We start from the raw sequence: 25,776 nt of genomic DNA, 5'->3' as shown, positions 1-25,776 counted from the left end.
TTTTGTTTCAGACCGGCTACAGAAGCGACCAATTCAATCCAGTCGTTCACCGCGTTGTTCACCTTTCCGTCGAGCACTCGACGACGGCCGACCGACGACCATTTCCTAACGTGATTACGTTTTCCGAACACCTTCTCACTTGACCACATGCACCTTCCTTCCGTCGATCCTGCGTAGTGCTTCTTCCGATTTTTGTTTTTCCTTCCTTGTGCTAACCTTTGACTTGCCTTTTACACCGATACCGTACACTTATTTGCGTACGTGCTGCACACCTTCAATATTATGTGTCTTGCTTCACTTGCAAACGTTGGTAAGTCTCTGGGAGTGTTTTTTTTTTCACCTTTTTACGTTCACACACTGATAGTGCGTGGACGGCAGACTGACAGCGCGAGTACGATCCGCTACGCCGCGAGTATTTCAAGCGAATGAATAAAACGCACGCATCGGGTGGTGTTGAATCACGCGAAAACCCTACGTTTGTGGTACGCGTATGTATGTAGTGGTGTTGGCAACGAAGCGCGAGAACAATGGATGAACGGATGCGAATTTTAGGCAGTTTTTTTTATTGTTTTTTTGTTATTAAAAGTGCTGCATTTTTTTTTGTTTACTTTAAGGCCATTATACTTTATTTGGTAGTAGTGATAATAATAGTAAATACGCTTTAATCTTAGTAGCGCTTGAATACGTTATTGATCAACGATCTGCGGCTTACTGCGATGTTTGTTCCTATCCTTCGACTGGTAAGTCAATGGAAAGGTAATGCACAAACAGATGATAAAAATAAATTACATCTCAAAAATAGTACGCCATTTATGAGCGAGCTGCGTGGGGACATGAAATAAAATTCCCACAACACCAAACAGAACGGCCTTTTCGGCCGTTCTTTGTTCCTCCTAACCCCATAGTGCCGGAAAGGAAGGGTGGGGGATGTTTTCGAGCGTGCGGCAACAGTGTGCGTGAGTATCCGGCGAGATCGCTTTGTTTGCTAGCGCGAACGCGAAATCTTCTTCTCCCGTAACCGTGAAGATGTGGCCACCGGAACGACGATACGGATTCGTAGGAAACCATTTGTGTGTGCGTTTGTATTTGCCTTGCCGGCCGTAACAAAGATTCAACCGGAAAAGGGAAACCTGGAACAGCTACTGCACTGCAGAAGGGCACAGTTTCTAGCGATTTCTATTCTTCCCTCGGTTAGCAAAAAAACAGGTGACCCAACCCGTGGAGGTGGAATTCCATGGGTGATCGAGAAATTGAAGTGCTATTTGCTTATCAAAGGCAGACACACATACACACAGGTACATTTTGTGATGTGTGGCAAACTGTGGACGAATACCAAATCTGAAACGAAGGCGCGATAAGATAAGAAGGGCCACGACGATACCGTTTTCCCTTTTATGTCCTTAAGCTTTTGATGGATCTCGGGAGGTAAGATTGCGAAATTCTTCCAAAACCAATCGAATGGAATTTGCCGCAAATGAATTGCTTGGGACCGGGAAAGGAATGGGGTGTGTTTGTGTGGCCGAAGGGTGGTGCTAGGGGTGGAGGTATGCAAACAAAACGGCCGCATCGGTTTTATGCGCTTCCGCGCTTTAAGATTGACTTCGGGGGATGTGTAATGCGCGTGACTATTTGACCAATCGATATTGAGACGGAGGGTTTTGGTAAATCTTTTCTTTTTCTCTTTATTTGTCAAAAATCAAATGATCTTTTGGGCTGACGTAGTATCTGGCAATTGTTGAACACGCACACACACACACACACACGGCAGCTCCAGATCAGATCTATAACGCATGCGTTCTGTACAGAAAAAAAACCTGATTGGTTTCAATTTGCTCGTCCGAAGTGCGACCACAATTAACCCGATGCGTCACTTTGCAGATAGATCTGCGGAATAACCAGGAAAAAAATACGATAAAACATTCACACCCTTATGTACACACACCCCTCATCAATGCCCTCCCCTAGACAAGGTTATTAACATCCTAACAAGCACAATGAAAATTGACACATTTTTGGCAGCGTTTGGGGCTTAGTCCCATGGCTTTCCAATTGAGAATAGCGGCAACGAATGTATCTCTCTTTTTGCTTTGCTGTTGAAATTAAACGACCATAAAATGAAGATCATTTGTAATCATACTGGTGCAACGATCGGTATTAATTAAAAGCAAACTAATGGTTTACGAACGGTACATTTCGGCTGATTTATCAATAGAAATGAATGCTTCACACTCTAGGTAATGGAATGCTGTTTCTAGGGGTAGGACACTCATTTTGGGTATCCTTGTGATCAATTTGATTCTCCTAAATTTGTTACTGAAAGATTGATCTATCACGAATTGAGCATTCTGCTCAATCCCGTCGTTCAAAATTCCGTTTTTGGATGATCTATTGCTGATCAAAAACATATAATCAATTCTTGATCTGTCTTGCCTCAAAGCTTTTTTGAAATCATTAAATAAAAGAAAATCTCGTCGTTAGATAAGATGTTTTCCTATTGCTTGTCTAAATCAATGATCTACTCTGAAGATCATAGTAATAATACTGCGGGGCTTACTAGATTTGTTTTTAACACACATACGTTAACATATGAAGAGAATTGTTTTAATATTTAACCACACCGATCAGATCCAGAGATCAGATTTGATCCTCAACTTTTTTTGTGTTACACCGAATAACGATACACAGGACTAAGAGATCACTGATCGTTAGGAAGGTTAAAACAAATGAGTTCACCAATTCCTACGAAAATGATTGGTTGCAAACAATTAACTACAGACTTTTCATCCTGTCCCATTCATCTAAATTTAACAGTAAGTCAATTTGCAATCATTTCAACCCTAGGTCCCCTTTAAATTAAAGCTATTTTCAGCACCGATCTAGTGCAAAATGTTCTTCTGTTGCTTACAACCGAAACAGTGTCGCATCTTCTCAGTACCGCGTGCATTATCAAGAGCTAATTGCATTTGATGCATCCCAATCTGCATCATGTGCGAACATATGGACAGTATGACACGTTCCCCCCCAACGAACAATGTTTGCCGTATATTTACCAGACACTTCGGGCCGCTTGTTTTGCTTCTAGCTCAATGCGTGCGCAAAACACGTGAGCTTGGCTGGGTGCGAGCAAACCTCCCATCAAGAAGTTGTGTATGCCGCCATTTCGCTATTGTACTCAATCAACAAATTCAAACAGACGGCGATAAAATTTAACTGCCGTACAATCTATACGATGGCGCTGCCTGACCGATGCGTGGTAAAAGATGTGATACGAGGCTTAACGCGGGCTTTTCTCTCGTCCAAATGTAGCTTTTATTGGCGCGTCTGCTATCGTAAGATTTTGTACGAGATACCATAAAGATAAGGGTTAGAATTTGATACGGGTGTCGGTAGTTTGTACGGTTTTACGATGACGACACTATCGCAAGATAATCCTTTGCCGCCTGACAGAATGTTCTCACACTGCGGCGCAGATAGTCGGGCTCGTGGAACGCAAATGTGAGGCGTATGAAGTGACGGGCCTCCCCAGTGATGGAAAACCTTATGCCGGGAATAGCGGATACGCTGTACTTTTCCAAACAGTATCGGTTGAATTCGGCGCAATCGATGTGGGCCGGAAAGCGTATCCAGACAAAGTAGCCACCCTTCGGCTTGCGGAAGCTGCACTCCTTGGGAAGATGTTCCTCTAGCGTCTGCGCCATAGCATTCAATCGCATCGAGTAGTTGGTGCTGTAGTGTTCCAGCTGTCTCTGGGCCAAGCCCATTTGAATGAGAGTGCAAACTATGCCACCGGTGTAGTTGTTGGCTGCACCTCCACTTTTCAACACACCGCTGCAGATGGAAAGGAATTTGCATTTTATTTGATCAATTATAGCATTCACGACGCAGTAGAAGCTTTCCTTTGTGTCGCTTACCTGTTGCGAAATGCTTCCACACACCGAGGAGGACATTCCATCCAGCCTAACCGAATGCCAGGCGAAAGGATCTTTGAAAACGATCCATTCGATATAACGTTGCCGCGCCATCCATCCATCCGTCCCATATCGGCAATATCGTAGGCAAACAGACGCTTGGGTGGAGGTGCCGTGGGATCATCGTAGTGCAATAAATTGTACACGTCGTCACACGCAATCAAGATGTCGGTTTCGCGGGCGAGCTTTATCAGCTGTTGACATTTTTCTGCGCATCAAACAGCGAAACGAGCGGTACCAAAATAGGCAAAAAAAAAGAGGAACTCAGTTTTGGACGGTTATCAGCAAATGGCGCTAGGATCCCCTTACCGGCAGGAAATACGATTCCAGTGGGGTTGTGAAACGTCGGTATCGTGTAATAAACGCCCCAGAATAGTTTCCCTTTCTGCGCCTCAAACCGGTGCTGATCGATCAGCGCTTGCAGTGAGGCCACGTTGGGACCGTCCTCGTCAAGGGGCACTAATCGCCAGAAGGACAAATAGAAATCTCGAATTTGACAAATGTTCCACTGAACTTCCGTTTTCCCTTCCCTAATAGGGTGGCGGCCTTGCATAGCGTCAAACAGCTAGCGATAAGATTGTCCACTTACCTGTAACTATTTTCATTGTGTTAAACTGGGCTATGGTTTCCAGCGCTATCATGTACGTGTATTCGTCAACGAATATTACACCAGCCAAATCCACTAGGGTGGAGAGTATCAGATGTAGCCCATTCGTAGCACCGCTAGTTTGAACCAGATCGGACCTGATTGAATGGAGCGATGAATCAACTTGGGGTGTTTGGTCTGATAGCAGTAAAGGGGCTGATGGATGATTAAATCGTACTTACATGTGCACTTCGCTACGATATCCCTCGGTTAGAAACGAAGCTAGTGTTTTACGAAATTCCGTCGTTCCAATAGTTGGCCCGTATTGGAAGAGGAAAGACGAGTTGTTAAGTTCATATTTCTGTCAAGTAGAAAAATGCAATGGAAATATTTAATACTATCATGCTCATTCTCAGTAACAAACGGGAAACTTTCCGTCACAAACACTCTAACCAAACGGGAAGCAAATTTGCATTCCGCACACCCGTTAGAGTCGATGAAAGCTTCATCGACTTTTTTTTTCGATCAATCAATCTATCAGAACAAAATTATAATCACAGCAGTCCAAGAGCAACAAGTTACAACAACAGTTCTTGTTCTTTTCGTGAAAAGTGTTGAGTGTTAAACATTATTCGGCCGTATCGGGGAAATCGATTTTTCCGGAAAGGACACCGCGGACTGTAACTAAAAATGATTTCCGCATTTTACGTTAGTGATAGCGATAGTACTGATAGCGAGCAGAAAGAAAATCTGGCTGCAGATCGCCGTATGCTGCGTTGTATGTTCGACCCCTTAGAACTATCTAACCAAGCGTAAGTACATGGTACTAAAATATCAAAACGAATGCTTTAACTTATTACATTCGTTACAGGTTTTCCCACAATTTCCGCGTGTCAAAAGAAATTTTTGTGGAAATTTTAGAACAAATAACACCAAAGTTTCCTCCTATAAAAGGCCGCAATGGATTGACTGCGAAGGAAATGTTGGCCGCTACGTTGAGGTTTCTGGCAGAAGGAAGCTATCAACATGGTGTGGGAACAGACTTTAGTATTGCCATAGCACAGCCGACATTTTCCAAAATGTTTGCTAAAACCCTAGTGATCCTAGAGGAAACTTTGTGTGAAAAATGGATCAGTTTGGAAATGACACCGGAAGAGCAGCAAGAGGCACGGCGGCATTTCTTTTCAAAGTCGGGTATACCCGGGGTTGTAATGAGTGTAGATGGGACGCACATAAAAATCATTGCTCCGGTCCAGGATAGAGATCAACATTACAACAGGAAGGGGTTTTATAGTATAAACGTTCTCTTGGTAAGATAATCATTATGTTTGCAATACATGTTTCATGTGCAACCCAGAATTGCATATACTATTAATTGACATTTACTCAAAAGGTTTGCGATCACAAAATGGCAATACGTTACGTGGATGCCAGGTTCAGCGGAGCCAATCATGACGCTCATATTTGGAGTGTTAGTGGCATTGATGATTATTTCTCGTTAAAGCATCAAAGGGGTGAAACAAGCTATAAAATATTAGGTGAGTTGTGTTTTCATCAGGACTAGTAGAAGTTTGCAAATCTGATTTAATTTTTTTTCCTACTCGCAGGCGATTCCGCATACCCGTCAAAGCCATGGTTAATAACACCGAAACGAAATGCAGCTCCAAATACACCGGATGCCTCCTATAATACCAGGCACGCGAAGGGAAGAGAAATAATCGAACGAACCATTGGCATGCTAAAGAATCGATTCCGATGCTTGTTAGGTGCAAGACAGCTGCACTACAAACCAGAAAAGGCTGCGCAAATTACAAATGTTTGTTGTGCACTTCACAATATATGTTTGGCAAGGAATATGGACATTTTACCTGAAAACGATGGTTCAAATGCAGAAATAGAGCAATAAATAATTAAAAAATTTAAATTAAATTTAACAACAACTTATGCATCATTCATTAATAACTGAGAAAGCTCGATTGGATATATGTGAATGTAGCACTGTAGCTCACGACATGTGATTCCACAACTGCTTTTGCACCCGACATTCTGTCAAGCATAAACCAACAAAGTGCTTTGATACGGTTTTTGGTTTAAAAAATTAGATACGCTAAATGATGGATTCTTAACCAAGGATAGTTTGTTGAAATAGAGCCTTCGTTCAGAAGGTTACCAGCACAAAACTGTGTTCAAACCCGATCCTCAGATATTCTTGTATTGTGATGCAGTACCAATTAACAAGCAATGATACTGTCGTAATTAGAAAATCAATCAAATTCAATGATGTCAGTTTTTGTTATAATGCATTGTATTCATATCGATTTGTACTATTTCTTATTTCATGTAAATAAAATAATAAAAATGAAATAAAAATAAGTTCACATTTAGTTCCATACAGATGTTTCACAGCCTTGACCTATGACTTAACCTATGATTAAACTAAGCCTTAGGTTGGACATAGACGAAGCGAGATTTACGCAGTTCGAGTAATACGCGGCTAGTTTATACCAGATTTAGCCCAGTTCAGTTGTCAAATTTGCCGCGCCTGCTATCGCGCCCGCGTTTCCGCAGAGTTGTTGAAGTGCAGCAACTCTGCGTTTTCTCGGTAGCGCGATCGGTGACGTTTCAGAGTTGTTTACAATTGTGTTCATGATTTTCCGGTTAGCAGCATAGCTTAATCATAAAGTTTTCGCTTAAAGGCCATAAAAATACAACAAAATGAGTAAGTTTATAACTGCAGTAAAGATAATTGCAATGCATATTCATATTTGTTTGTGTTTTAGGTTCCAAACCTGCGTTAAAAACAAAAAAAAAGGTAAGTCAATTTGCCGATAGCAGGAACTAGCACTCCGCACATATCGCAGCACCTAATCACGCCAACTTATACCTTGCGCTCCTGTGGGCCGGCGTCCTTCCGGGTTGGTGCAGAGCAGCAATTTCGCAGGGTTTTTCACCATCCGCATAATATGCCGTAACCACCAGATCTGCCCAGATCCAGATTATACTTGGCTACCCAAGACTGCTGGCAGGTAGTGTTGTGTCCATGTTTCGTCCCAATATAGCACAGCCGCAAACAAACGCTTGGAAACCATTTACAAGCTATTTCGACGGCATTTCGCTTCATGCTCTCGTCGTCCAAGCTCCGAACATCCGAATTCGACTTTCTACCACACGGATGTTATCGTTCGCGTGCGCCAGCGTAAATGAAAGAGAATACAGTCTCTGACACACGATCCGGCGACACGACCGATAGAGACTTTTTCCGATCCATTGAGGTGCGTCCAGTGTGTCGGGTTGTCTGCCTGCTATCAGCTGCTGGCGATGAGTAAATCCTATGACACACGTATGTACAGGACGGATATACCGATGCACGACTACCATAGCTTCCTGCTTCTCTCTGTGATGTACATATGGCCTGCCTAGGATAACCGTGCTTTGCGTAGTGATGCCCTTGCATCATAGTATCCATTCAGATGCTATGTTCAGTTGAAGATAGGACAATCTGTGATCTTGCCGCAAAACTTCATGAGGCACGAACGGATTAGAGTGATTTTGTCAGATTGTAACTATCTGGTCCTTAGTTGAGCTTCCACTACTGAATCCGACTAGGTAGTTACCAACTGCCTTTAAACGATTTGCTAATTATTTTCTTTTATTGCTTCTTTTACAGACGGTTCACATGAGCGATGACGAAACGTTGTTTTTTATTGACCAGATTTTCCGCCGTAAAAGTCTATGGGACAGGAAAGACAAGGGATATAAAAACATAATAGTCAAGGCCGATATGTGGAATGAAATCGCGGGGGTCATGCAACATCCTGTTCAAACTCTTAAAGATAAGTGGACTTCCCTTCAGGCCACGTATCGGAAGTATCGCTCAAATTATAATCGCAGTTTTGTAACCGGTTCTGGTTTGTATTACGAATAGTGAAAAGCAGATGATGATGATGATGTTATAATAAAACCATTACTTTTTATTTTAAGGCGCTGATGAAATCGCACTTCCAACCTGGTGTGGGTACAGCGCTATGAGGTTTTTGGACTCAACAACGGAGTGTGGGATGACACTGAACACCGTAAGTAAATATATTTTATTTATTTGTCTTTTATTTTCACTCAGATTATAATAATATTATAATCTTCTCTATTGAGAATTAATTATTAGTATTTAACATACATCACTATAAGAAAAACAAATGAATAATAAAAAAAAATCTTATGCTGCCAAAGCTAAATATTTAAAATTTCATTATAAATGCGCTTTTTTTAACTTTATTTTTACGTTAGAAACTATCCGAAAAAAGAAAAGTAAAATTTTAAAGTAGAGTACATGAAAACAGTTTTATTAGGGATTTAAGTTAAGTAATCAATGTCTAAAAATAGCATATACATTTAATTATTTACATCCAATACGACAATATGGCAAAATGTATGGTCATCTACATTCGATTACATAGTGCAATATTTGTTGCATGCATTCAATGATGCTATCATTTATTCGAAATTATAATAGTAAAAGTAAAGTATGAAAAAAGGATTGAATATATCGTTAGATAGAACAATTTTTTTTTATTTTAAAAATAATGGTCGCAGAAAAAGTTTAAACAGTCAATTGTTCATCAGAAAGTTTGCTACATGCATCCGAATTTGTAGCATATTAGTACTGGCACGTGACGCGTTCGAAATCATGTTTCGCATGTTAGCATTTCCTTCGTCGTTTCCTGAAAGAAAGTTGCTATCGTGCATTCTGACTTCCTCCGTCCTTCTAATAAAGTTGTGCAGATATATTGTAGCCATTATAACTTTTTTGGCATTTTCTACTTGGAGTTCCATTGGTTTTTTTAAAACCCTAAACCTTGCGCTAAGGATACCGAAAGCCATTTCTACAGTACGCCTGGCAATAGAGTGGCGTTGATTAAAATTGCGCTCAACAGATCCAACTTGTGTAAAACCACCGAATGGCCTAAGACAATAGGAAGTCAAAGGAAATGCCTTGTCTCCTAAAAACATGTACGGGACTTCTACTCGCGATGTTTCATGCAACGGTGCCGGACTCGGTATATTACAATCGTTTCTCTCCAGTTTTCTATATAGAGAAGTGTTTCGAAAGACTCCTCCATCAGAAATCCTGCCTTTAGCGCCTACGTCTGCATACATAAAATTACAGTCGGCATCAACAACTCCTAATAATGCAAGGCTAAAAAAATGTTTGTAATTGTAATAATCGGTTCCACTGTGTGGTGGAGCTTTTGTCGCTACATGTTTGCCATCCATCGCCCCAAGAGTGTGAGGAAAATTCCATTTATGTTCAAACCCTTGAACCACTTTCATCCATTCTTCGGGGCTTGATGGAAGCTGTAATAAAGAAAGAGATAATAACATTAAGTGTTTTAGAAACTACACAAAAAATAACTTATTATTTATGTTTATTGCTACAGTTGCCAGATTTAGAGATCGAGATGTTGGACGAGGCCAATGAACTCCAATATCTCGATGGACCATCCTCGGAAAATGTTCCCGAACATTCGCTACTTCCGGAATTAGATGGTACCACTGCACCGGAACCGCGTCCTTCTCACGCCTCACCTACGCGACATACCACAGTACCACGTGCATCATCTCCACCACACAACCGTCGTAGACGCTACCAAGAAGGCAGTATTGCCTATACAGAGGAGGCGCTCGAAGCTTTAAAAACAGTAGGAACAGCCACCATTGAACTTATAAATAAGTTAAATACACCGTCGGATGAATTAGACGGAGTACGAGAAACGATAAAAGAGTGGACACCCGAGCGCCGAAAGCGATTTTTGGTGCGGGTTCGGCGTATGGTAACCGAAGAAGAAGACATTCGGTTTCGTCAAAATTTCGGATACCAGGCATAGCAATTTTTTTTTGTTTTAAGGTAAAACGGCCAGGCCGAAATGTCCTACGTTTAGTTTAGTTTATTGTTAAACTTCATTATCTATTTTTTTGTTAATTTCATGAATATGATGTATAAAGAAATATATCCACAAAAAAAATTCACATTTGGCATTTACCCGACCATATCCTTCAGGCCTGGTACAAAAAAAATTTTTCAACTGGGTTGGCCTTTGCCATTTTCATGACAAAAGCTGTCGACCGGATTTCGACGAATATAGTTAGCTGCACAATATTTTTAACAGGTTAATTTGTGACTAAAAAAATAGTTTCGAACCGCATCAAAGGTGCGATCATCTCTTGAGATTCTATGCGTGTGGCCAGGCTCATAACGAGGGACTGACATGGTTGGCCTCCACCAAAAATCGTAGTTTGAAATCTAAACTTGGAAATACAATTCGAACAAGCAACTTTCAAGACGCCTTTCGCATGCTAACTTAACCCATAGGGATTCGGTACCGTTCCTACTATGTGAAGACTGGCATCGCTATCGCCTTGGTCATCAATTTATCAATATTCGAAATATTCTTTGGTCTCGGTCTCGGTCCATCTAGTTAGTAATTTTTCTTTAGTTGCTTACCTTTACATAGTCTTGCAACACTTCAACCAAACAATCACACACTTCCGGTATGAATGCACCGATCGCTTGTGCCGAAATCTGATAACAAACATGAAATAAGTAAATCATTCTGTTTTGCAATTTATTTAAAAAATGATACTTACCCGAAATGCATACTCGAGAGTTTTGTATGAATCTCCTGTTGCCAAATAACGCAATGTAACTATGAGCTTATCTTTGGGTGATAAACTCTTTCGCATGTTAGTATCCATTTTCGTTATCTTTGGCCCAATTCTTTCAAGCAGATAATTGAAATCAGATCGAGATAATCTCATAAAATTTATTATGGTGGTGTCTAGATCTTCTTTCAATATCGTCTCAACCAGGCGACTAGCTTGATTTTCTCTCTCTAGCAACATAGGGCGCATCCAAACACGAGAAGAAGGAAATTGCTGAAGAGATGCTGTGTGTATGCGAATAAAATTCGCCCACGCACTGGTAAAGCGTAAAGCAGCTTGATTTAAGTCACGACTCATTGTTTGTAGCAGATAACAATAATGTAACACCAGAAAAACCAATAACAAGTGACAATGATTTTATTTCGCTATTCAAACTACGCACGCGGTTTGGTCCATACACGAGGCGCGGTTTACTCGCCTGTTTGACAGTCGTTATACCAAATTTGACAGCTGCGTATTACTCGATCTGCGTAAATCTCGCTTCGTCTATGTCCAACCTTACATGTAAATTTTGATTTGAATAAGTAATATTTAATTTGAATTAAGATTATTGTTTTGTTTCGTTAGTACGTTGCTTAAAATTCTAATTTGTTTTGTACATTCAACCATGGCTAAATTAGTTTCTTCTTGCAATTTGATTAGTTTTGCCATCATCTCCAGCATAGCCTTGTTTTGTTGTAATACTGCATCTGTGTTCTTCCGTTTTCGATTTGATCTATTGCCTATTGGTCCTGTAATTATCCCGTTTTGCTGTTTTTGTAGTACCTCTGGTTCCTGTTGTTGCTGGCTGCTGATTTGGTTTTGTGTTGGGACGATGTCGGTATTGGGATTGTTTTCGATACTGTTATTGCCCGGTCGGCTTATTCCGAATCGCGCGGCGCTATTGCCCTCCACTGTTGCTCTCAAATTGGTTAGATTTGCGACTCGTTCCTCCAATTCATTTAACAATTTAGTGCGGTTTGGTCCACCCCCCGTGGCAGTAAGAGAAGCTTTGTTGTCGCGTAGCTTCTTCTTAACCGCACATTTGTAATCGAACCATACCTTTAAAAGTAAGGAAATTATTTGGTAAATAAATTGTTATTTTGTTGTAAAATGTGTCATTACCCTTTTCCACGTTGCCACATTCTTGATGGGAGGACCTAAGGGGTTAAGGTTGTCTGCAAGTTCTTTCCAAAAAGCCGATTGATCCCCCTTAAATAAGGCTCGAGCTATATCAGGAGCGGTTTCCATGATGTCAACCATCTTTTCATACTGTATTCTAGTCGTTCTTGTTTCCGACTGGTCCCTGAAAGCCACCAAACAAGAAATAAATTTAAAATATATTACAACTGATTTCCTAAACAACCTTTATGATACTTACATATTTTTTTGGTTTTTATTTCGAAAATTAACTCTTTTTTCACACCACAAGCTGTACTTTCCGTTGCTTTCGGCTGACGGAAAATTTTCTGTCTAACGGGTTTTCCGTTTGGCACAGGTAATGCAAATTTTTTACTTTCCGTTTAACATCAAGTTATCATTGATTTTTGAAACGTCTGAATGTGCCAAACGGAGAGCCAAACGGAAAGTCATAATACCAACATGACAATTTCGTGACGTTTGAGAAGACGTTTGATACTGAGAATGAGCACTTATATGAAAATGATTTCGAGCGATTTGTATAAAATTCCGAGCCGATAACGATATATTCAAAAAATTATGTCAATAGCGCCATCTATCCGTGAGGTTGAGAAATGTTTCAACTGCCAGCATTTTGACAGCCTGATCAGTATGACAGCTCTCAAGCGACGAACTCTTTGTTTACAGTTTCTCAACCCAACAACATCCAGAAGTGTGTAGTGAAAGTGTAGGTAAAAATATTCTTCAAAAAAGTATCATTCCAGCCTGTTTAATCATAATTTTCTTCGCATTCGCATCGCAGGACCATGTGGGGCGAGCAAAGTGAAAAATCCGCCCCGTTTGTGTGGAAGAAGAAGCTAGAAAAGCAGGGCTTGAAGGACATTTCACGGCGCGAGCTAGAGGCGTTGAATCGCAAAACACAGCTAGAAAATGTTATCGAATTGGAAAAGATTAAAAAGCGCCGTTTGGAACGGGAACATCAACAGCAGCAACGTGAGGATGATATGTATCTTATGCAGCGTTCGAAGGAAGCAGCTCAGTTTGATGAGTGGCAACGGCAGGAAGAAACGTTCCATTTGGAGCAGGCAAAGCTACGCAGCAAGATCCGCATACAGGATGGTCGGGCTAAACCGATCGATCTGTTAGCGCAGTACATCTCCGAGCAGAACCTGGAGGAATCGATCGAGATGCAAATGCACGAACCGTACACCTACCTGAATGGGTTGAGCTTGGACGATCTGGAAGATTTGCTGGTCGACATTAAAGTGTATAACGAGCTCGAGAAAGGGAAAAATTTGGACTTCTGGACAGATTTAACCATCATCGTTGACGATGAAATTCATAAACTGCGCAAAGTGGAAGCGGAAAAACAACGGATTGCTACGGGTCGTCGCGAAGGCATTCATCAGAGTGTAGCAAAGGATGTGACGCAAATTTTCCGGGGAAAAACTGCCCAACAGCTCGACGAGCTGAAGAAGAAAATCGAAGACAAAATCAGCAGCCAGCAGGATGGGTTGGATATCGGGTATTGGGAGAGTTTGCTTTCTCAGCTCAAAGCACACATGGCCCGGGCGAGGCTTCGTGACCGGCATCAGGATAATCTTCGCAGCAAGCTCGAGCTACTGAAAAAGGAGCAAGAAATACAAATAAAGAAAGAGGAACAATCGGACGACGATGCGCCGGGTCCATCTGGGCTAGCTGCTAGAGTCGAACAGGCGGATGAATCGTCCATGGACAGCGGTGCCGCTCAATCAGAAACTGAACCAGGGCCCAGCAAACCAGCAGACAGCCACGAATCGGATCTACTGAACGAGTGTTTCGAGATGTACAAAAAGGGTGGCTACGAACCGAAGTATCTACAACCGAACGATCTCGAACCCGGCATTGATATCATCACCGAGGATAAAGACGAAGAGATACTGGATCTTTTACGCCAAAAGGTGCTGGGTATTAACCAAGATGAAGAGCTGTACTCCCGCGAAGAGATGCTACTGCGCAAGGAAGCTCGCCGTGGTATGGACAACGATGAGGCTGAATTTTCCGTGGAAACGCGTGTCGATTCGCAAGTCTACCTGTGGTCGGATAAATACCGACCCCGCAAACCACGCTACTTTAACCGCGTGCACACAGGCTTCGAGTGGAACAAGTACAACCAGACCCATTACGATATGGACAATCCGCCACCGAAGATTGTGCAGGGATATAAGTTCAACATTTTCTATCCGGATCTGATCAACAAGAACACTACGCCACAGTACTTCTTAACGCCTTGCTCGGATAATGGAGATTTTGCGACGTTACGGTTTCATGCCGGACCACCGTACGAGGATATAGCGTTTAAGATCGTGAATCGTGAGTGGGAGTTTAGCTACAAACGTGGCTTCCGGTGCCAGTTTCAGAACAACATTTTTCAGCTCTGGTTCCACTTCAAACGCTACCGGTACCGTCGTTAAGCATTTAATTTTGTATTACCTAAGCAGAAAACTATGCGATTAACCACAATAAAGCAAATTTGTAGAATAAGCTGAAACGCAGTATTTTTTTTTTTTAATTTAATCATTTTGGGAGTTGTGTCCCACACAACCACAGATCTTCTTATCAGCAATTCCTGCACAATCTTCTCATGCCATGTGATACGCCGGTATTGCCAACGCATTTAGCTGTCGCTACTTACGATCCGCTCTTCGGTTGCCTGTTGGAACTTTTCTGCACTCTTTCCCAACAGATCCGGCCCTGGCGCACCAGCCGACAGGTTGGCAATTTTCTGATCATACACATTCAGTTCACCACCATCGAAAAGGTGCTTCATCGGAACTTCCCGTCGCTGCATGTTGCGTAGCTGCTGCTTGGCAAGGGTTCAAAAAAGCAACACAGAACAAAACACACGCAACTAACTATGTAGGTCAATCGGTGGATCACTTCCTGTGTTTAGTTACGCGTTGCTAATAGCTGCACCGCTAATACACTTCCGGATATCGAGAATGGACAGTTCGGTTCTGCGATCTACAGCAAAACACACGCACAACTGTTGTTGCGGTTCGCTTTGTTTACAATGTGATACGCAACTTTGACGGATGGTGTGCGCCGTTTGGTGTGCGTGAAGCGATAAGGAAGCGAACCGAGGGGTCCATCGTTGTAGGGTAAAAGTGTAGGATTGTTTTTTTCAAAATTTTAAACGCACTTCTCTGCGACTCACCATTCGATTTGCAGTTGCGAGCTGGAAAATTGAACAGCATTCCTTCAGCATCTCCTCCGGTGGTAATCCCATGCCCATGATGGCCATCGCTTCCTTGTTGTAGACGTCCATGGTAGGAACATCCGTTTGGTAACGCTGACTTATTTCCTGACGAACGGACTCCATTGTTATGTTGATCGTTCTGTAGATCGACCGTTTGAACTGGTGCTGTTTTATTGAATGATTTGTCTGCATGCCGTTCGACCCATTTATATAGTATTTTCAACTTCATTGCAACGCATGAATGAGCAGCACGAACAATCAACCATTTACTTTAAAACAAAACCTGGAATCCTATCGAAAAGGTGTTTCTTTCTTCATCGCTTAAACACACACACACAATTACCCTATTACCTCCTTCGTACAGTGGTGCATTAAATAAATAATTTCTTCACTTTATTTTACGTTGCGTTTCAAACGAACTTCATTAGACTTAAGGCCACCACAACTATCCTAGCAGTAGACAATAATTTAATACATCGCACGTGCGCGCACACACGCACGCACGCATTTGAAACCGTACACATTTCCACAATGTTACGCAGAAAAGGATAAAGTTAAAAAAACAATTTTTTTGTTAAAAACAAATCGTCTCCAAACTACTATAGACCGGAGACTGGGAGGAGCTTGACTAAAATTTTGCTACAACTTAGGCCGCCTCGTAATAGTGTGGTAGAAATAAATTAATACTGATCAACAATAAACGCGTGGCATGTTAATGTACAAAACACGTGACAATTCCATATGCTAAGCCTCACTCTGCATGCAGTGTATTGCAGAGTCTTCCGATAGTTCATCAAGCGAAGAATCTAAAAGTGAAACCAAATTTACATTAATAGTGGCGTTGGATGTTGTTGTTTGGCGGTACTACTGTACTAGCAAAATATACTTACCATGCGTACTATAAGCGGATGATTTCGATGAATGATTATTGTTGATGCTACTACTATTATTATTGTTGTTGTGATGATGGCTGCCAAAGTTACCATTAGTGCCGAAGGGGGACCCATTTAAAATACCCCCACCAGCGCCAATGTGTAATGGATTGTGGACGACACCGGCCTGCTGGAAGGTGTACGAAAGCTGCAGGTTGATATGCCTCGCAAAGGGATTCATTTCACCTTCCCTAGGAACTGTGGAAGAAAGGGGAAGAAAAATGGGATAAGGCTTATGGTGATCGTACTGAAGATCATACGCTCGTTTCGAGCTGTTTGATTGACAAACCATACCTTGAACGTGCTTCTTCTGTCGTGCTCGCGAATTCTGGAACCAAACCTGCGTAACACGCTTGCTAAGACCCGTCACCGATGCTATCCGCTCCAGATCCTGACCGTCCGGGTTGCTATCGATGTTAAAGTTTGCCTGCAATATCTGCAGCTGCTCCTCCGTGAACGTCGTCCGGACGCGTTTGGTTTTGTTATTCTTCTGGTATCCATCCGCCTCGCAACCGTCTGCAGGGAAGAGAACCACGGACAGTGATGTTGAGAGATTTACGCTAGCAAATAGTCTCCCCAAACTAGCTACACCTACCATCGCTCGAGGTGCCGCAGTCAAACATCTCCGAGTAGTGCGTCTTGCACAGTACCTTATCGTCTACGAGGGCGAACTGTTCTCCGGTAGACAACTGGCGCCCACAGCTATCACAGGCAAAGCAGGCAAGATGAAAGATAAGATCGCGAGCCCGTCGCACCCAGTCGGTGGCACTGATCGTACGGCTGCATCGGGCACACTTGGTACCGAAAGTCCTGCACAGGATGGAAGACAAATGGAGTTGGAAACGATCGGTGAGATTCATCAACGAAAAACAATCTCTGCTGGGGGAAAGCGTTGTAACGGATGGGAGTTGAACCATGTCTCATACTGTGAGGTTACAGTCGTGTTCAATTTTTAACACGCATCGTTAAAATTTGAATGAAGAATTGAGATTTATATCTGGTCCAGGTCATGAATGTCTTGATCATGACATGATCATGAATTATTTTGCTACATAAGCCCAAAGTGTCGCAAACATTTTTAACACTTTGTTTTATGATTTAAGAAATCATTTTTAAAGTTTTAAAAACCTCTAATCTACAATCATCCAACTGTGTCTACCTGTCGACTGCTGCACCTCACTGTGCGATCGTGTCGATGTCCGTGTCGAACGGAAGTGTCCGGTGCCTCACGCGGTGCCTCAATTTGCCCATTGTGTTGTTCCATATTATGACAGCCATTAATTATGCACCCGATACCATCGCGGAAAGCCGTGATGCATCCCTGGTGCTGCAACCATGCAACGAGTTAGCAACCGTCCGGCCACCGGACACGGTCGCGTGCGGAATATCACTTTGTTGATGGTAAATTTTCACCTCATTTGCATGAACGTCCTCATCGTTCTTTGGCAAGCGCGTTTCCCCTATGCAAACCTATGTATCTCCAGCAGGAAGAACAACGCAAATGGTAGAAAGAAATACGCAAGACAACAACAAAATAAATTTAAAAAAACAACTACTGTTTGCACACAAAAAGTAACATTCCTGCTAACAAGACGCCTGCCTGAGCACGGGACAAATTTGAGCTTTGTGTCTTGTGCTTCATCTTGTTGCCAACACGAGGCATCTCGGCAGCTCGGCATCAGAAAAGTTAATCCATCCCACAAAGCAGCACCAGTTAATGCTTCTCATTTTGGGGGCAGATGAAAACCGAAAACAAAAACTAAAAACCACTCGCCACTGCCAATTCGCTTTCGTGAAAAGTTATATCAACCATTTATTTAAAGTGAAGTGTGTCTGTTTGTAGGGAAGGGAAAATAGCACTACTGCAAACGAGGGAATGGAAACAAAAGGCGCATGGGCCAACATCAACAACCTCCGAGGTTGAGCGATGCACATCGGGCGCTGTATGTTCTGAATGGTTTGTTCTGTACCACGGACGGTTGACGACAGGAGGTGGACATTAAAATTAATGATTATTTTTATGCACTTTCGATGTTTGCGAATTTAAGCTGGCTTCTGTTTGCATTCTCAATTCGTTGTTTCATGACGGTGCGTGTGTGCCTGTACAAGGAAGCGGATTGTACACTTGGTTTATCGTGGCAATCTCTTCCCTTTTACTGGGATCACTGATGGATAATCGAAAAGCGAATAGCTGTTGCACGAAGAGATGTACATGAAAAATTGGGAAAAAGTTCAAACAGTAAATAAAGAAGTAAATAAACAAAGAGAAAAACAGGCTTAACGAATGACTGTTTGGTGTTTGATGAATTTTAAAATAAAAGTAGTGAAAACATGGAAAACGCAAAATGTTTACCAATAAGGACAATTGTCAACTGAAAAAGTGAACGATAAAAGTATACGGAATTAACCTGTGTGACGCTTATTTAAGAGAAATAAATAATTTAATACAATTATTAAAAAAAAACTTGATATTCTATAAGGTTTATCAACAAGATGAGCAAATGGACGCATTCAAAACTGTGGGAAAAGGATTCGAAAAAAAGAAGAAATAGAATATTTCATTTTATAGTTTAATGTTGAATTTCAAATCTAAGCGAAAAAATAATTTAATGAAAACAATGGTACATCTAATAGTTTACTACAAAAATTTTCTTCTTTACTTAATTATCCTTTTTTCAATTTTCAATATTTAATATCTTGGTTGGGTTTATCAATTTTTATTAATTTAGATACTATTATTTTTATTTTGGTTTGTTTTTTTTCTCTCTCGTGTCTAAAACAATACAGTTTTTTCTAAATACGAAAAAAATTAATGCAACGTGAATACAGTTTTTAGAACAGTCAAATCAAATTTAAATAATGTTTTTTCTGTAGGATTTAAACCTTTAAACACAATTAAAACATTCTTCTTCAGAGATGTTAGTAATTCAACATGTGCTGTTTAATTATTTCGTAATACTTCGTTGGATTAATCTGGAGTTTTTACATTCCAAATTATGTTTTATTTCAGAATTGACCACAAATGCTTGGTAGTAATTTAATTAAAAATTTTATACTTATTTTATGTACATTCAGTGGCTGCAGCCATCTCGTCCCGGCAGTAAAAATCACCGGCTTCTGGCCAACGGGAAACTTATTGCACACTCAAGAAATAATCTATCGTTACCGTGTTGTCCGTGAGCGCTCTTTAAACGCTCATAAAACGGTATTAACATTGCTTGCATTGGGACAGGGAAATGTGTTTTCATACCAATTGCAAGATGCTCACGATGGTCCCGCGTAAATCGTGCTTTTATGCGTGCGTGCGCAAGATTACTACTGCGCGCAATGCACAGAAAGCAAAAAATGGACAAACTTACTCGCACGTATCCGGCCATTGCGTTCCGGGTGATTGTGGAGATTGCTTTATCGAAACGACTGGCACTCCGGAGATGTGGTTCACATCTTTATTGATTGTGCGCGATTACGCATTGCGTTGCAGTACGCACACGTTACAATCGGGTGGGATCTTTTCGTAGGGCTACCGTTTGGTGATGTCTTACACCCGACCGGTAACACCGTCATCCTCTGCCCACCCACTAGCTTCAGCTGTCCATCGATTCCGGGCATCGGTATTCGAAACGATCTTGCAGATATTTTCGCGATCGTCTTTGGCAGTTCGATCAGCGTGCAACACACACACACACACGGGTGGAAACTGAACAGAAGCACCCAAGGATGTGCACCCCAACGAATGGGAATGATAAATTTCGAGATATTTTCCAGATTATGTGCATAATTTGCTCCCGGGATGTACCCGGGACGGTAGGCTCCTGCTGTTTCGGGAACAGGAGTTCGTGTAGCCACAGCATTCAGGTTTTGTTCGTTCTACCGAGCCGTGGAGCTGTGTTGGGTCCGGTGGCGAAACCTTGGTAGAAGGACAACTTCAACAAAGGGCCGCGGGAGACGTGCTGGCTTTAATTGCTTTACAAAACCGGGCCTTTTGCTGCACTCTTCTTCATTACAATTCACAGCCCAAGTGGGGCTGCGCTTTGAAATGGAACGGTGGGTCTGGTTTTTTTGTGTGTCCCCAGATCCTTAATACCCAGGGCTGAGCAACCTTTTTGCTTAGTGTGGAAGAAATGTTAAGTTTCGAATTGTTAAAAGGACTAAAAAGAAAACTTATCATAGTATCAGATATCATAGTAAATAAAAAATTGTAATATGCAGAAATGGAATTAACAAAATTTTGTGACGAATACTCAAGGTGAGTCATTGACTGATAAAAGCGGGGAAAAAAGATGATAGAAGAATGGTCATTTCTGTAACTTTTTTTTAAGAAATACGACCTTATATACATATTAGACTGCAACTATTTCCAAGTGAAAGTAACTCTATTAAAAAAATGTAAAATCGCCAAAGTTTAATTTTAAGGACTCTTTTCAGTGCATTTCATCTAGAACTTAGTGGGGTTTGACATTTTCAAACTGTAGCAAAACAGAAAACTGTAAAAATCGAATGAGCGATTAAAGTAAAAAGTCGCTTTTTTGCCTGTTAAATCAAGAAAATATAATTTAAAAAGAAAAACATGTGACAAATATTGATAAATTGTGTGAAGAATATCTGATGAATATTGCTAGTCAATCGGTTCACCGATCTCCAAGGAAGTCTTGACAGTAATTTGCAAAACGATGTTTTGAGAAAAACAAAACATTTGAACATTAACTTTTCTACATATTGATTTTGATCAAATGCCTACAATATCTTCTGGACTGGAAAAGATTGAACAAGTTGGTCTGTAAGATGTCATTCTACTGATAAGATCCCCGCTTTGTCACAAAGTGGGCCAAAGATCCTTCTGAGCATTTTCCACTCGAACGTGGTAAGGCAATCTTCGTCAGCTCCAGGCAGAATCCCTGTTGTGAGGAGTATTCCCCTCTTGGCTTAACGACCTGTAAGGTGGAATTAAGTCGGAACCGTCTTGGAATCGTAAATGATACGACGGACTCTCTTCAAAATGCATATTGATGCCATCACTACTTACTAGTAGTTTGATTATTATTATTAGAGTACATATATCGTAAAGATAATTCCGTCCTTCTAAAACCTGTGTTGGGGTAAGAGGTGGAATTTATCATCATTTACCAAGTAGCCAGATAGTCAGTTCTTTTTACGGGAGGACGGGTCCGGATGGGATTTAATACCCGGTTGACTAGTGTGGAACCCGTGCTATTTATCACATACACTAACGAAGGAGTATGACACGGTGAAGTATGAAGACTGTAAACCTCCAAAGAAAGAATTCATGCCAAGTCAAGTTCAAGTTCTGAACTATCTCATAGAAGATAAGTCTAAAAGTTCCCGAGGATCACTCCTATCATTATCCTATCTTTAGAGATCGAAGAAGAGAAAAATTTAAACCTTTGAAATCATTGGATAAACTAACCTTCATAACAATATGTGCTTAACTTGCAGGTCATAAAACACTCAGAAACTAATAAATTTGAGGTAAAACTGAGTTTTTATATAGATTTGTCGTATGTCCCCTCTCAACAACGCGAGAAGTTTTCCACCCCTGCTTTACACCGGATCCACAACACATTTCGCGAAAATCACTGCGCATCCTCGCATTCTGGGAACTTGTCTCGGTAAGCCACCGACCGTCCAAAAACGATACACCCATAGAAGGAGGTGCAATAATGAATTTTATTGCCTCGGAAATTAGCTTCCACCTTGGTGGTGTCTTATTGGGTGTTTTTTTTTTTGGTTTGGTTAGAGATTCGTTATTGTTTAGAAAAGGGGATGACGGTTGCATCGAGTGAAATCTTCCGAGCAAGAAAGTAAAATCCCCACTTCCCCCCTGGTGGTGGGGTTAGTGGTGTGGTCAAAGGGTGCTCAGAATGTTGTTGTACATCTCGGTGTGCAGCTCGATGCAGGAAGGCTAAGCGGAAAGAAAAAGGTAAGCAGCAGCACCCACCAGCATTCCTCGTTGGAATACGATTGCAAACGGCAGCAGCAATGGGCCCGCGTACTACATGCGTACTGCATGTTAAACGTTCTTGAAGCGCGTGAAAAAATATGTCGATATTTATTATTTTCTCTCCATTTGCTACGCGCGCTACTTGCCATGGCCGGACGGACGCAAGGGTAGAAGAAGAAATCGACATCGCGAAAGCGGTGGTTGGTTTTGTTGCATTGATTGCACTCTCCCGTTTGTACACCAAGTGGGCAAGTTCTCGGTCACAAACATGCGCGAAGGATTCGAAACAAATGCAGCAATTAAAGTGCCACTACTATAAGGTACACCTTTGGTGGGGCTATCGGTGAAAGAAACATGAATTGTAGACGGTCTGGTCGGGGAATCATGTTCCTGCTTCACCGTACCAGATGTCACCAGCAAATGTGAAGCCGGAAAACCAGGATTTGGAACGAGTTTTTCACCCATCCCGGTAAGGCACTTGGATGGACCGGGTAGAATGGCGATGTGCGTTTTATTGCTGCTGAAGTATTCGAAGTATCATTGATAAAAGCACTCCAGAAATACCATCCAATTCGTCAATGAAATGTGAACGTGCGCTACATTCGCAATACCGCGAGGTCATTGAAATTTTGTCCGCGGCCCTGTCTCTAATTGAAGCGTACATTTGGCAAGTCAATATCCTCATTCTCAAAACACCGAATTATTATAGTTCTGTCGCTGTTATTTTGTAACACGAAATGCATTATTTTGGGGGTGAAATTTAAATGACCAACAACACGCTCAATTAGAGCAGAGACGAGAACGCGGCTTGTGCTAAGATTATGCACAAAGTCCCATTCCTTCAGTCAGATTTATCTAACTAACTGGGAAAATTCTGGGAAACTGTGTCTTTTTTTTTGGGCGGTAAACCTTCCAGTTAAAGAAACAAACATGCCTGACCGTCTTGTGTAGGAGATGTAGATTTGTCAAACAGGGTCGACAATTTATTCGTGCCTACATTAGAATAGCTGATGGGAGTTAACTGAGCATGAAAAAGCATGAACCAGCCGGTCCCTGGTGGATGGTGTGGCCGGTACCCCGATGATGGCCCCATGATGGGTGGTGACGCATACATTATTTTCGCACCAATGTTCGCTTTGCCAACTCCCGGTCTGTGCGTGTGTATGTGTTTCGGTCAGTTCCGTCGGGAAATGTTTATTTATTAAAATGTGCTTCTTTTGTGTGCTTTACACACCGAAACCTGTCGAGGTACATGCGATACAAGGATGGTATAATTTCGACCAGACGCAACGGTTGGATAAAATTCATATTTAACTCCCTTGCTTTTCCAACCAACCAATCATCACAAACATGGGATATTAATCAGCATTTTTGTTTCTTGTGTTGTAGCTCGTCCACTTGTACCAACATCGCTACTAATTGTCGTCAAATTAATGAGTGCACGAGCGGGCACTTCCAATTCGCATCAGCATGAATACGTCTTTGGGGTAGTTCTTTGGTTTGCATTGGACTGGAGGTCCTTCAACCCGAGCTTACTTGGTGTAATCCGTTTTGCAGTAGATTTGTCGCTCCCGCAAAAAACAGGACGGCTGATGATCGAGCGGTGTGTGACAGATGCAGCAACGTAAACAGGCCGAATGCCACGAACAGCCACCGACATCTAGCAGGAACTTGTCCGATATAGGTTCACCGCAGGCCGTGCACGATCGCAGCTCTTTCTGAAAAAAATCGTACAAAACAGCAAAAAGAAAGTGAATCAGTAAAAAATAACATTGCAATTGGATTGTCCTCTAGTATGATTGCGATTATTAAATTCCAATTCAATTTGTATACGAAGAAATTATCATCTCCAGCGGATGAGGAATAAATAACTCCAAGGACCTTGCGGGAAGAAAAAGGGGACTGAATGCCGCCCAAAAAGACCTCACTCGAACCGACACACTCAATTACATTATTTACGCCTGTATGTTGTTTTCCGGCAACAAATGGCTGGATGGTGAACTGGTGCCAGAAACTCTGGCCGAAGGATAAAATCCTACAGGCACACCGTTTATCCGTGGAGTGTAGTTTCGCTCTGTGCATGGGACAATGGGAGTCCCTGCTGTGCTGAAGTGGGTACTTCAGTTTCTGCACACCCATGATGAATGATGAGTATCATCGGTCCGCTCCTCTGGTCCCTTTTTAGCCAGAAACCCGTGTCTGAAGCGAACGGGAAGTGTGACAATGGACCATGGGTGCATGGTTGTTTCGGGTCATAGAACGCAGCGTTCTGCACATACAAATCCTATTAACACTCGCTAGAAGGCAACAGAAAAGGATGTGCCCTTGCCCTGCCGTCGCGATTTTTCCCCTCCTGCATGCTCTATGGAATGTACAAGCCACAAAAGGTGGCAACGAGCGCCTTTGTAACAATAGGTCAGCCGTCATAGAGCCAGAAGAACGACGGGCGTTACATAATCACGACATGACTTTCTGGCGAGTTCCTCCGTTGAACCGACCATCGTATATCCTTTGGCTACATCGTACGAACCGCAAAAAATACACACACACATACACAGGCCCAACAATAAATGGCACTTTTGTGAAGTCAGATTGGACCGACTGAGCAGATGATAGTGCTCAAATCGTAGTACGGCAAGATTTATGATCCACACAGCTGGTCAAAGTGCGGGCGTGTGCCAAACGACGGTCCTGAAAGAGGGAGGGCGCATTGCACCGTGCCGAAGGATGGTCTTTGTTGGATGCAACAACTGCAACCGACCCTATACCGGGTGATAGTCATTTTATTTGCCGAAACCATTTGATCGACCCACAGTTTTGTGGGTTTATTACCGTGTTTGGGTTTGATACAGGGTTGCTGACTCTATCAAATCGATGGGTCGATTTATAGGAGGTATGATTTGTGGCTTCTGGGGTAGATTGCGTAGAGTAAACATAATTTTACACGGAACCTTTTAACGCTTACAATGGTTGATGTTTTGTATGCGTAAGCGAAGGTTAGTAAAGGAGGCGTTAGTAAACTCAAAGCAGTGCGCTTTGTGCGATCTTTCCAAAGTGGAAATGGACGATAGAGCAATTAAGTTGTACATGACTGATATTCATGAGTGTTATTGAATAAAACCCAGGAGAGCGATCCTCGAGCGAGCGAACCGCAATTTCCTGCGATCAAAAGAAGATATCTAACCCCGTCACTAAACGCTTAGCAATTGTTGCGTTTGCGAACGCGGTTCAGAAATTTTTTGCGAATCTCCATATAG

At 42.0% G+C, this 25,776-nt stretch overlaps 7 protein-coding genes across 9 annotated transcripts in view; 3 read left to right on the top strand and 4 right to left on the bottom strand.

The window, feature by feature from the left end:
* Window positions 1-297: 297 nt before the first annotated feature.
* LOC125769387 (2-aminoadipate transaminase) lies at window positions 298-16,196 on the bottom strand. 3 transcript variants are annotated; one of them, XR_007419056.1, is made up of 7 exons: window positions 15,587-16,196; window positions 4,797-4,915; window positions 4,558-4,712; window positions 4,278-4,427; window positions 3,912-4,176; window positions 3,051-3,828; window positions 298-1,884 (listed from the first exon to the last, which is right to left on the bottom strand). XR_007419056.1 is itself a non-coding variant. In XM_049438107.1 (6 exons), the coding sequence occupies exons 1-6, from the start codon at window positions 15,818-15,820 to the stop codon at window positions 3,402-3,404; spliced, it is 1,350 nt and encodes a 449-aa protein (XP_049294064.1). In that variant the 5' UTR covers window positions 15,821-16,196; the 3' UTR covers window positions 2,787-3,401. The 3 variants fall into 3 exon arrangements, 2 of the variants coding, with proteins under 2 accessions (XP_049294064.1, XP_049294066.1); XM_049438107.1 differs by lacking the exon at window positions 298-1,884 and having other exon boundaries at window positions 2,787-3,828; XM_049438109.1 differs by lacking the exons at window positions 298-1,884; window positions 15,587-16,196 and adding an exon at window positions 15,065-15,495 and having other exon boundaries at window positions 2,790-3,828.
* On the top strand, window positions 4,949-6,693 carry LOC125769392 (putative nuclease HARBI1). Its single transcript, XM_049438115.1, has 4 exons — window positions 4,949-5,366; window positions 5,426-5,864; window positions 5,948-6,092; window positions 6,162-6,693. Exons 1-4 carry the CDS (start codon window positions 5,245-5,247, stop codon window positions 6,458-6,460), a joined length of 1,005 nt encoding a protein of 334 aa, XP_049294072.1. The 5' UTR covers window positions 4,949-5,244; the 3' UTR covers window positions 6,461-6,693.
* Window positions 6,808-12,902, bottom strand: LOC125769399 (uncharacterized). The gene is made up of 3 exons (XM_049438122.1): window positions 12,376-12,902; window positions 11,769-12,312; window positions 6,808-6,996 (listed from the first exon to the last, which is right to left on the bottom strand). Exons 1-2 carry the CDS (start codon window positions 12,511-12,513, stop codon window positions 11,803-11,805), a joined length of 648 nt encoding a protein of 215 aa, XP_049294079.1. The 5' UTR covers window positions 12,514-12,902; the 3' UTR covers window positions 6,808-6,996; window positions 11,769-11,802.
* On the top strand, window positions 8,231-11,057 carry LOC125769398 (uncharacterized). Its single transcript, XM_049438121.1, has 3 exons — window positions 8,231-8,462; window positions 8,536-8,627; window positions 9,990-11,057. The coding sequence occupies exons 1-3, from the start codon at window positions 8,231-8,233 to the stop codon at window positions 10,434-10,436; spliced, it is 771 nt and encodes a 256-aa protein (XP_049294078.1). The 3' UTR covers window positions 10,437-11,057.
* LOC125769390 (uncharacterized) lies at window positions 8,624-11,568 on the bottom strand. Its single transcript, XM_049438112.1, has 3 exons — window positions 11,197-11,568; window positions 11,054-11,131; window positions 8,624-9,906 (listed from the first exon to the last, which is right to left on the bottom strand). The coding sequence occupies exons 1-3, from the start codon at window positions 11,566-11,568 to the stop codon at window positions 9,160-9,162; spliced, it is 1,197 nt and encodes a 398-aa protein (XP_049294069.1). The 3' UTR covers window positions 8,624-9,159.
* LOC125769382 (cactin) lies at window positions 13,008-14,913 on the top strand. Its single transcript, XM_049438100.1, has 2 exons — window positions 13,008-13,121; window positions 13,193-14,913. The coding sequence occupies exon 2, from the start codon at window positions 13,197-13,199 to the stop codon at window positions 14,841-14,843; it is 1,647 nt and encodes a 548-aa protein (XP_049294057.1). The 5' UTR covers window positions 13,008-13,121; window positions 13,193-13,196; the 3' UTR covers window positions 14,844-14,913.
* Window positions 15,988-25,776, bottom strand: part of LOC125769394 (LIM/homeobox protein Awh-like) — a 26,978-nt gene continuing 17,189 nt past the window's right edge. The window contains exons 2-6 of the mRNA XM_049438116.1: window positions 24,056-24,237; window positions 17,156-17,370; window positions 16,855-17,076; window positions 16,519-16,758; window positions 15,988-16,434 (exon numbers count right to left, since the gene is read on the bottom strand). Coding sequence (XP_049294073.1) covers window positions 16,373-16,434; window positions 16,519-16,758; window positions 16,855-17,076; window positions 17,156-17,370; window positions 24,056-24,237 — 921 coding nt within the window. The 3' untranslated portion in view covers window positions 15,988-16,372. The remainder of the gene's footprint in view (window positions 16,435-16,518; window positions 16,759-16,854; window positions 17,077-17,155; window positions 17,371-24,055; window positions 24,238-25,776) is intronic.

The sequence above is a fragment of the Anopheles funestus genome, chromosome 3RL (genome assembly GCF_943734845.2).
Source record: "Anopheles funestus chromosome 3RL, idAnoFuneDA-416_04, whole genome shotgun sequence".
NCBI lineage: Eukaryota > Metazoa > Arthropoda > Insecta > Diptera > Culicidae > Anopheles > Anopheles funestus.
The sequence above is the reverse complement of the archived record's forward strand: the minus strand, read 5'-3'. Positions and strand labels throughout refer to the sequence as shown.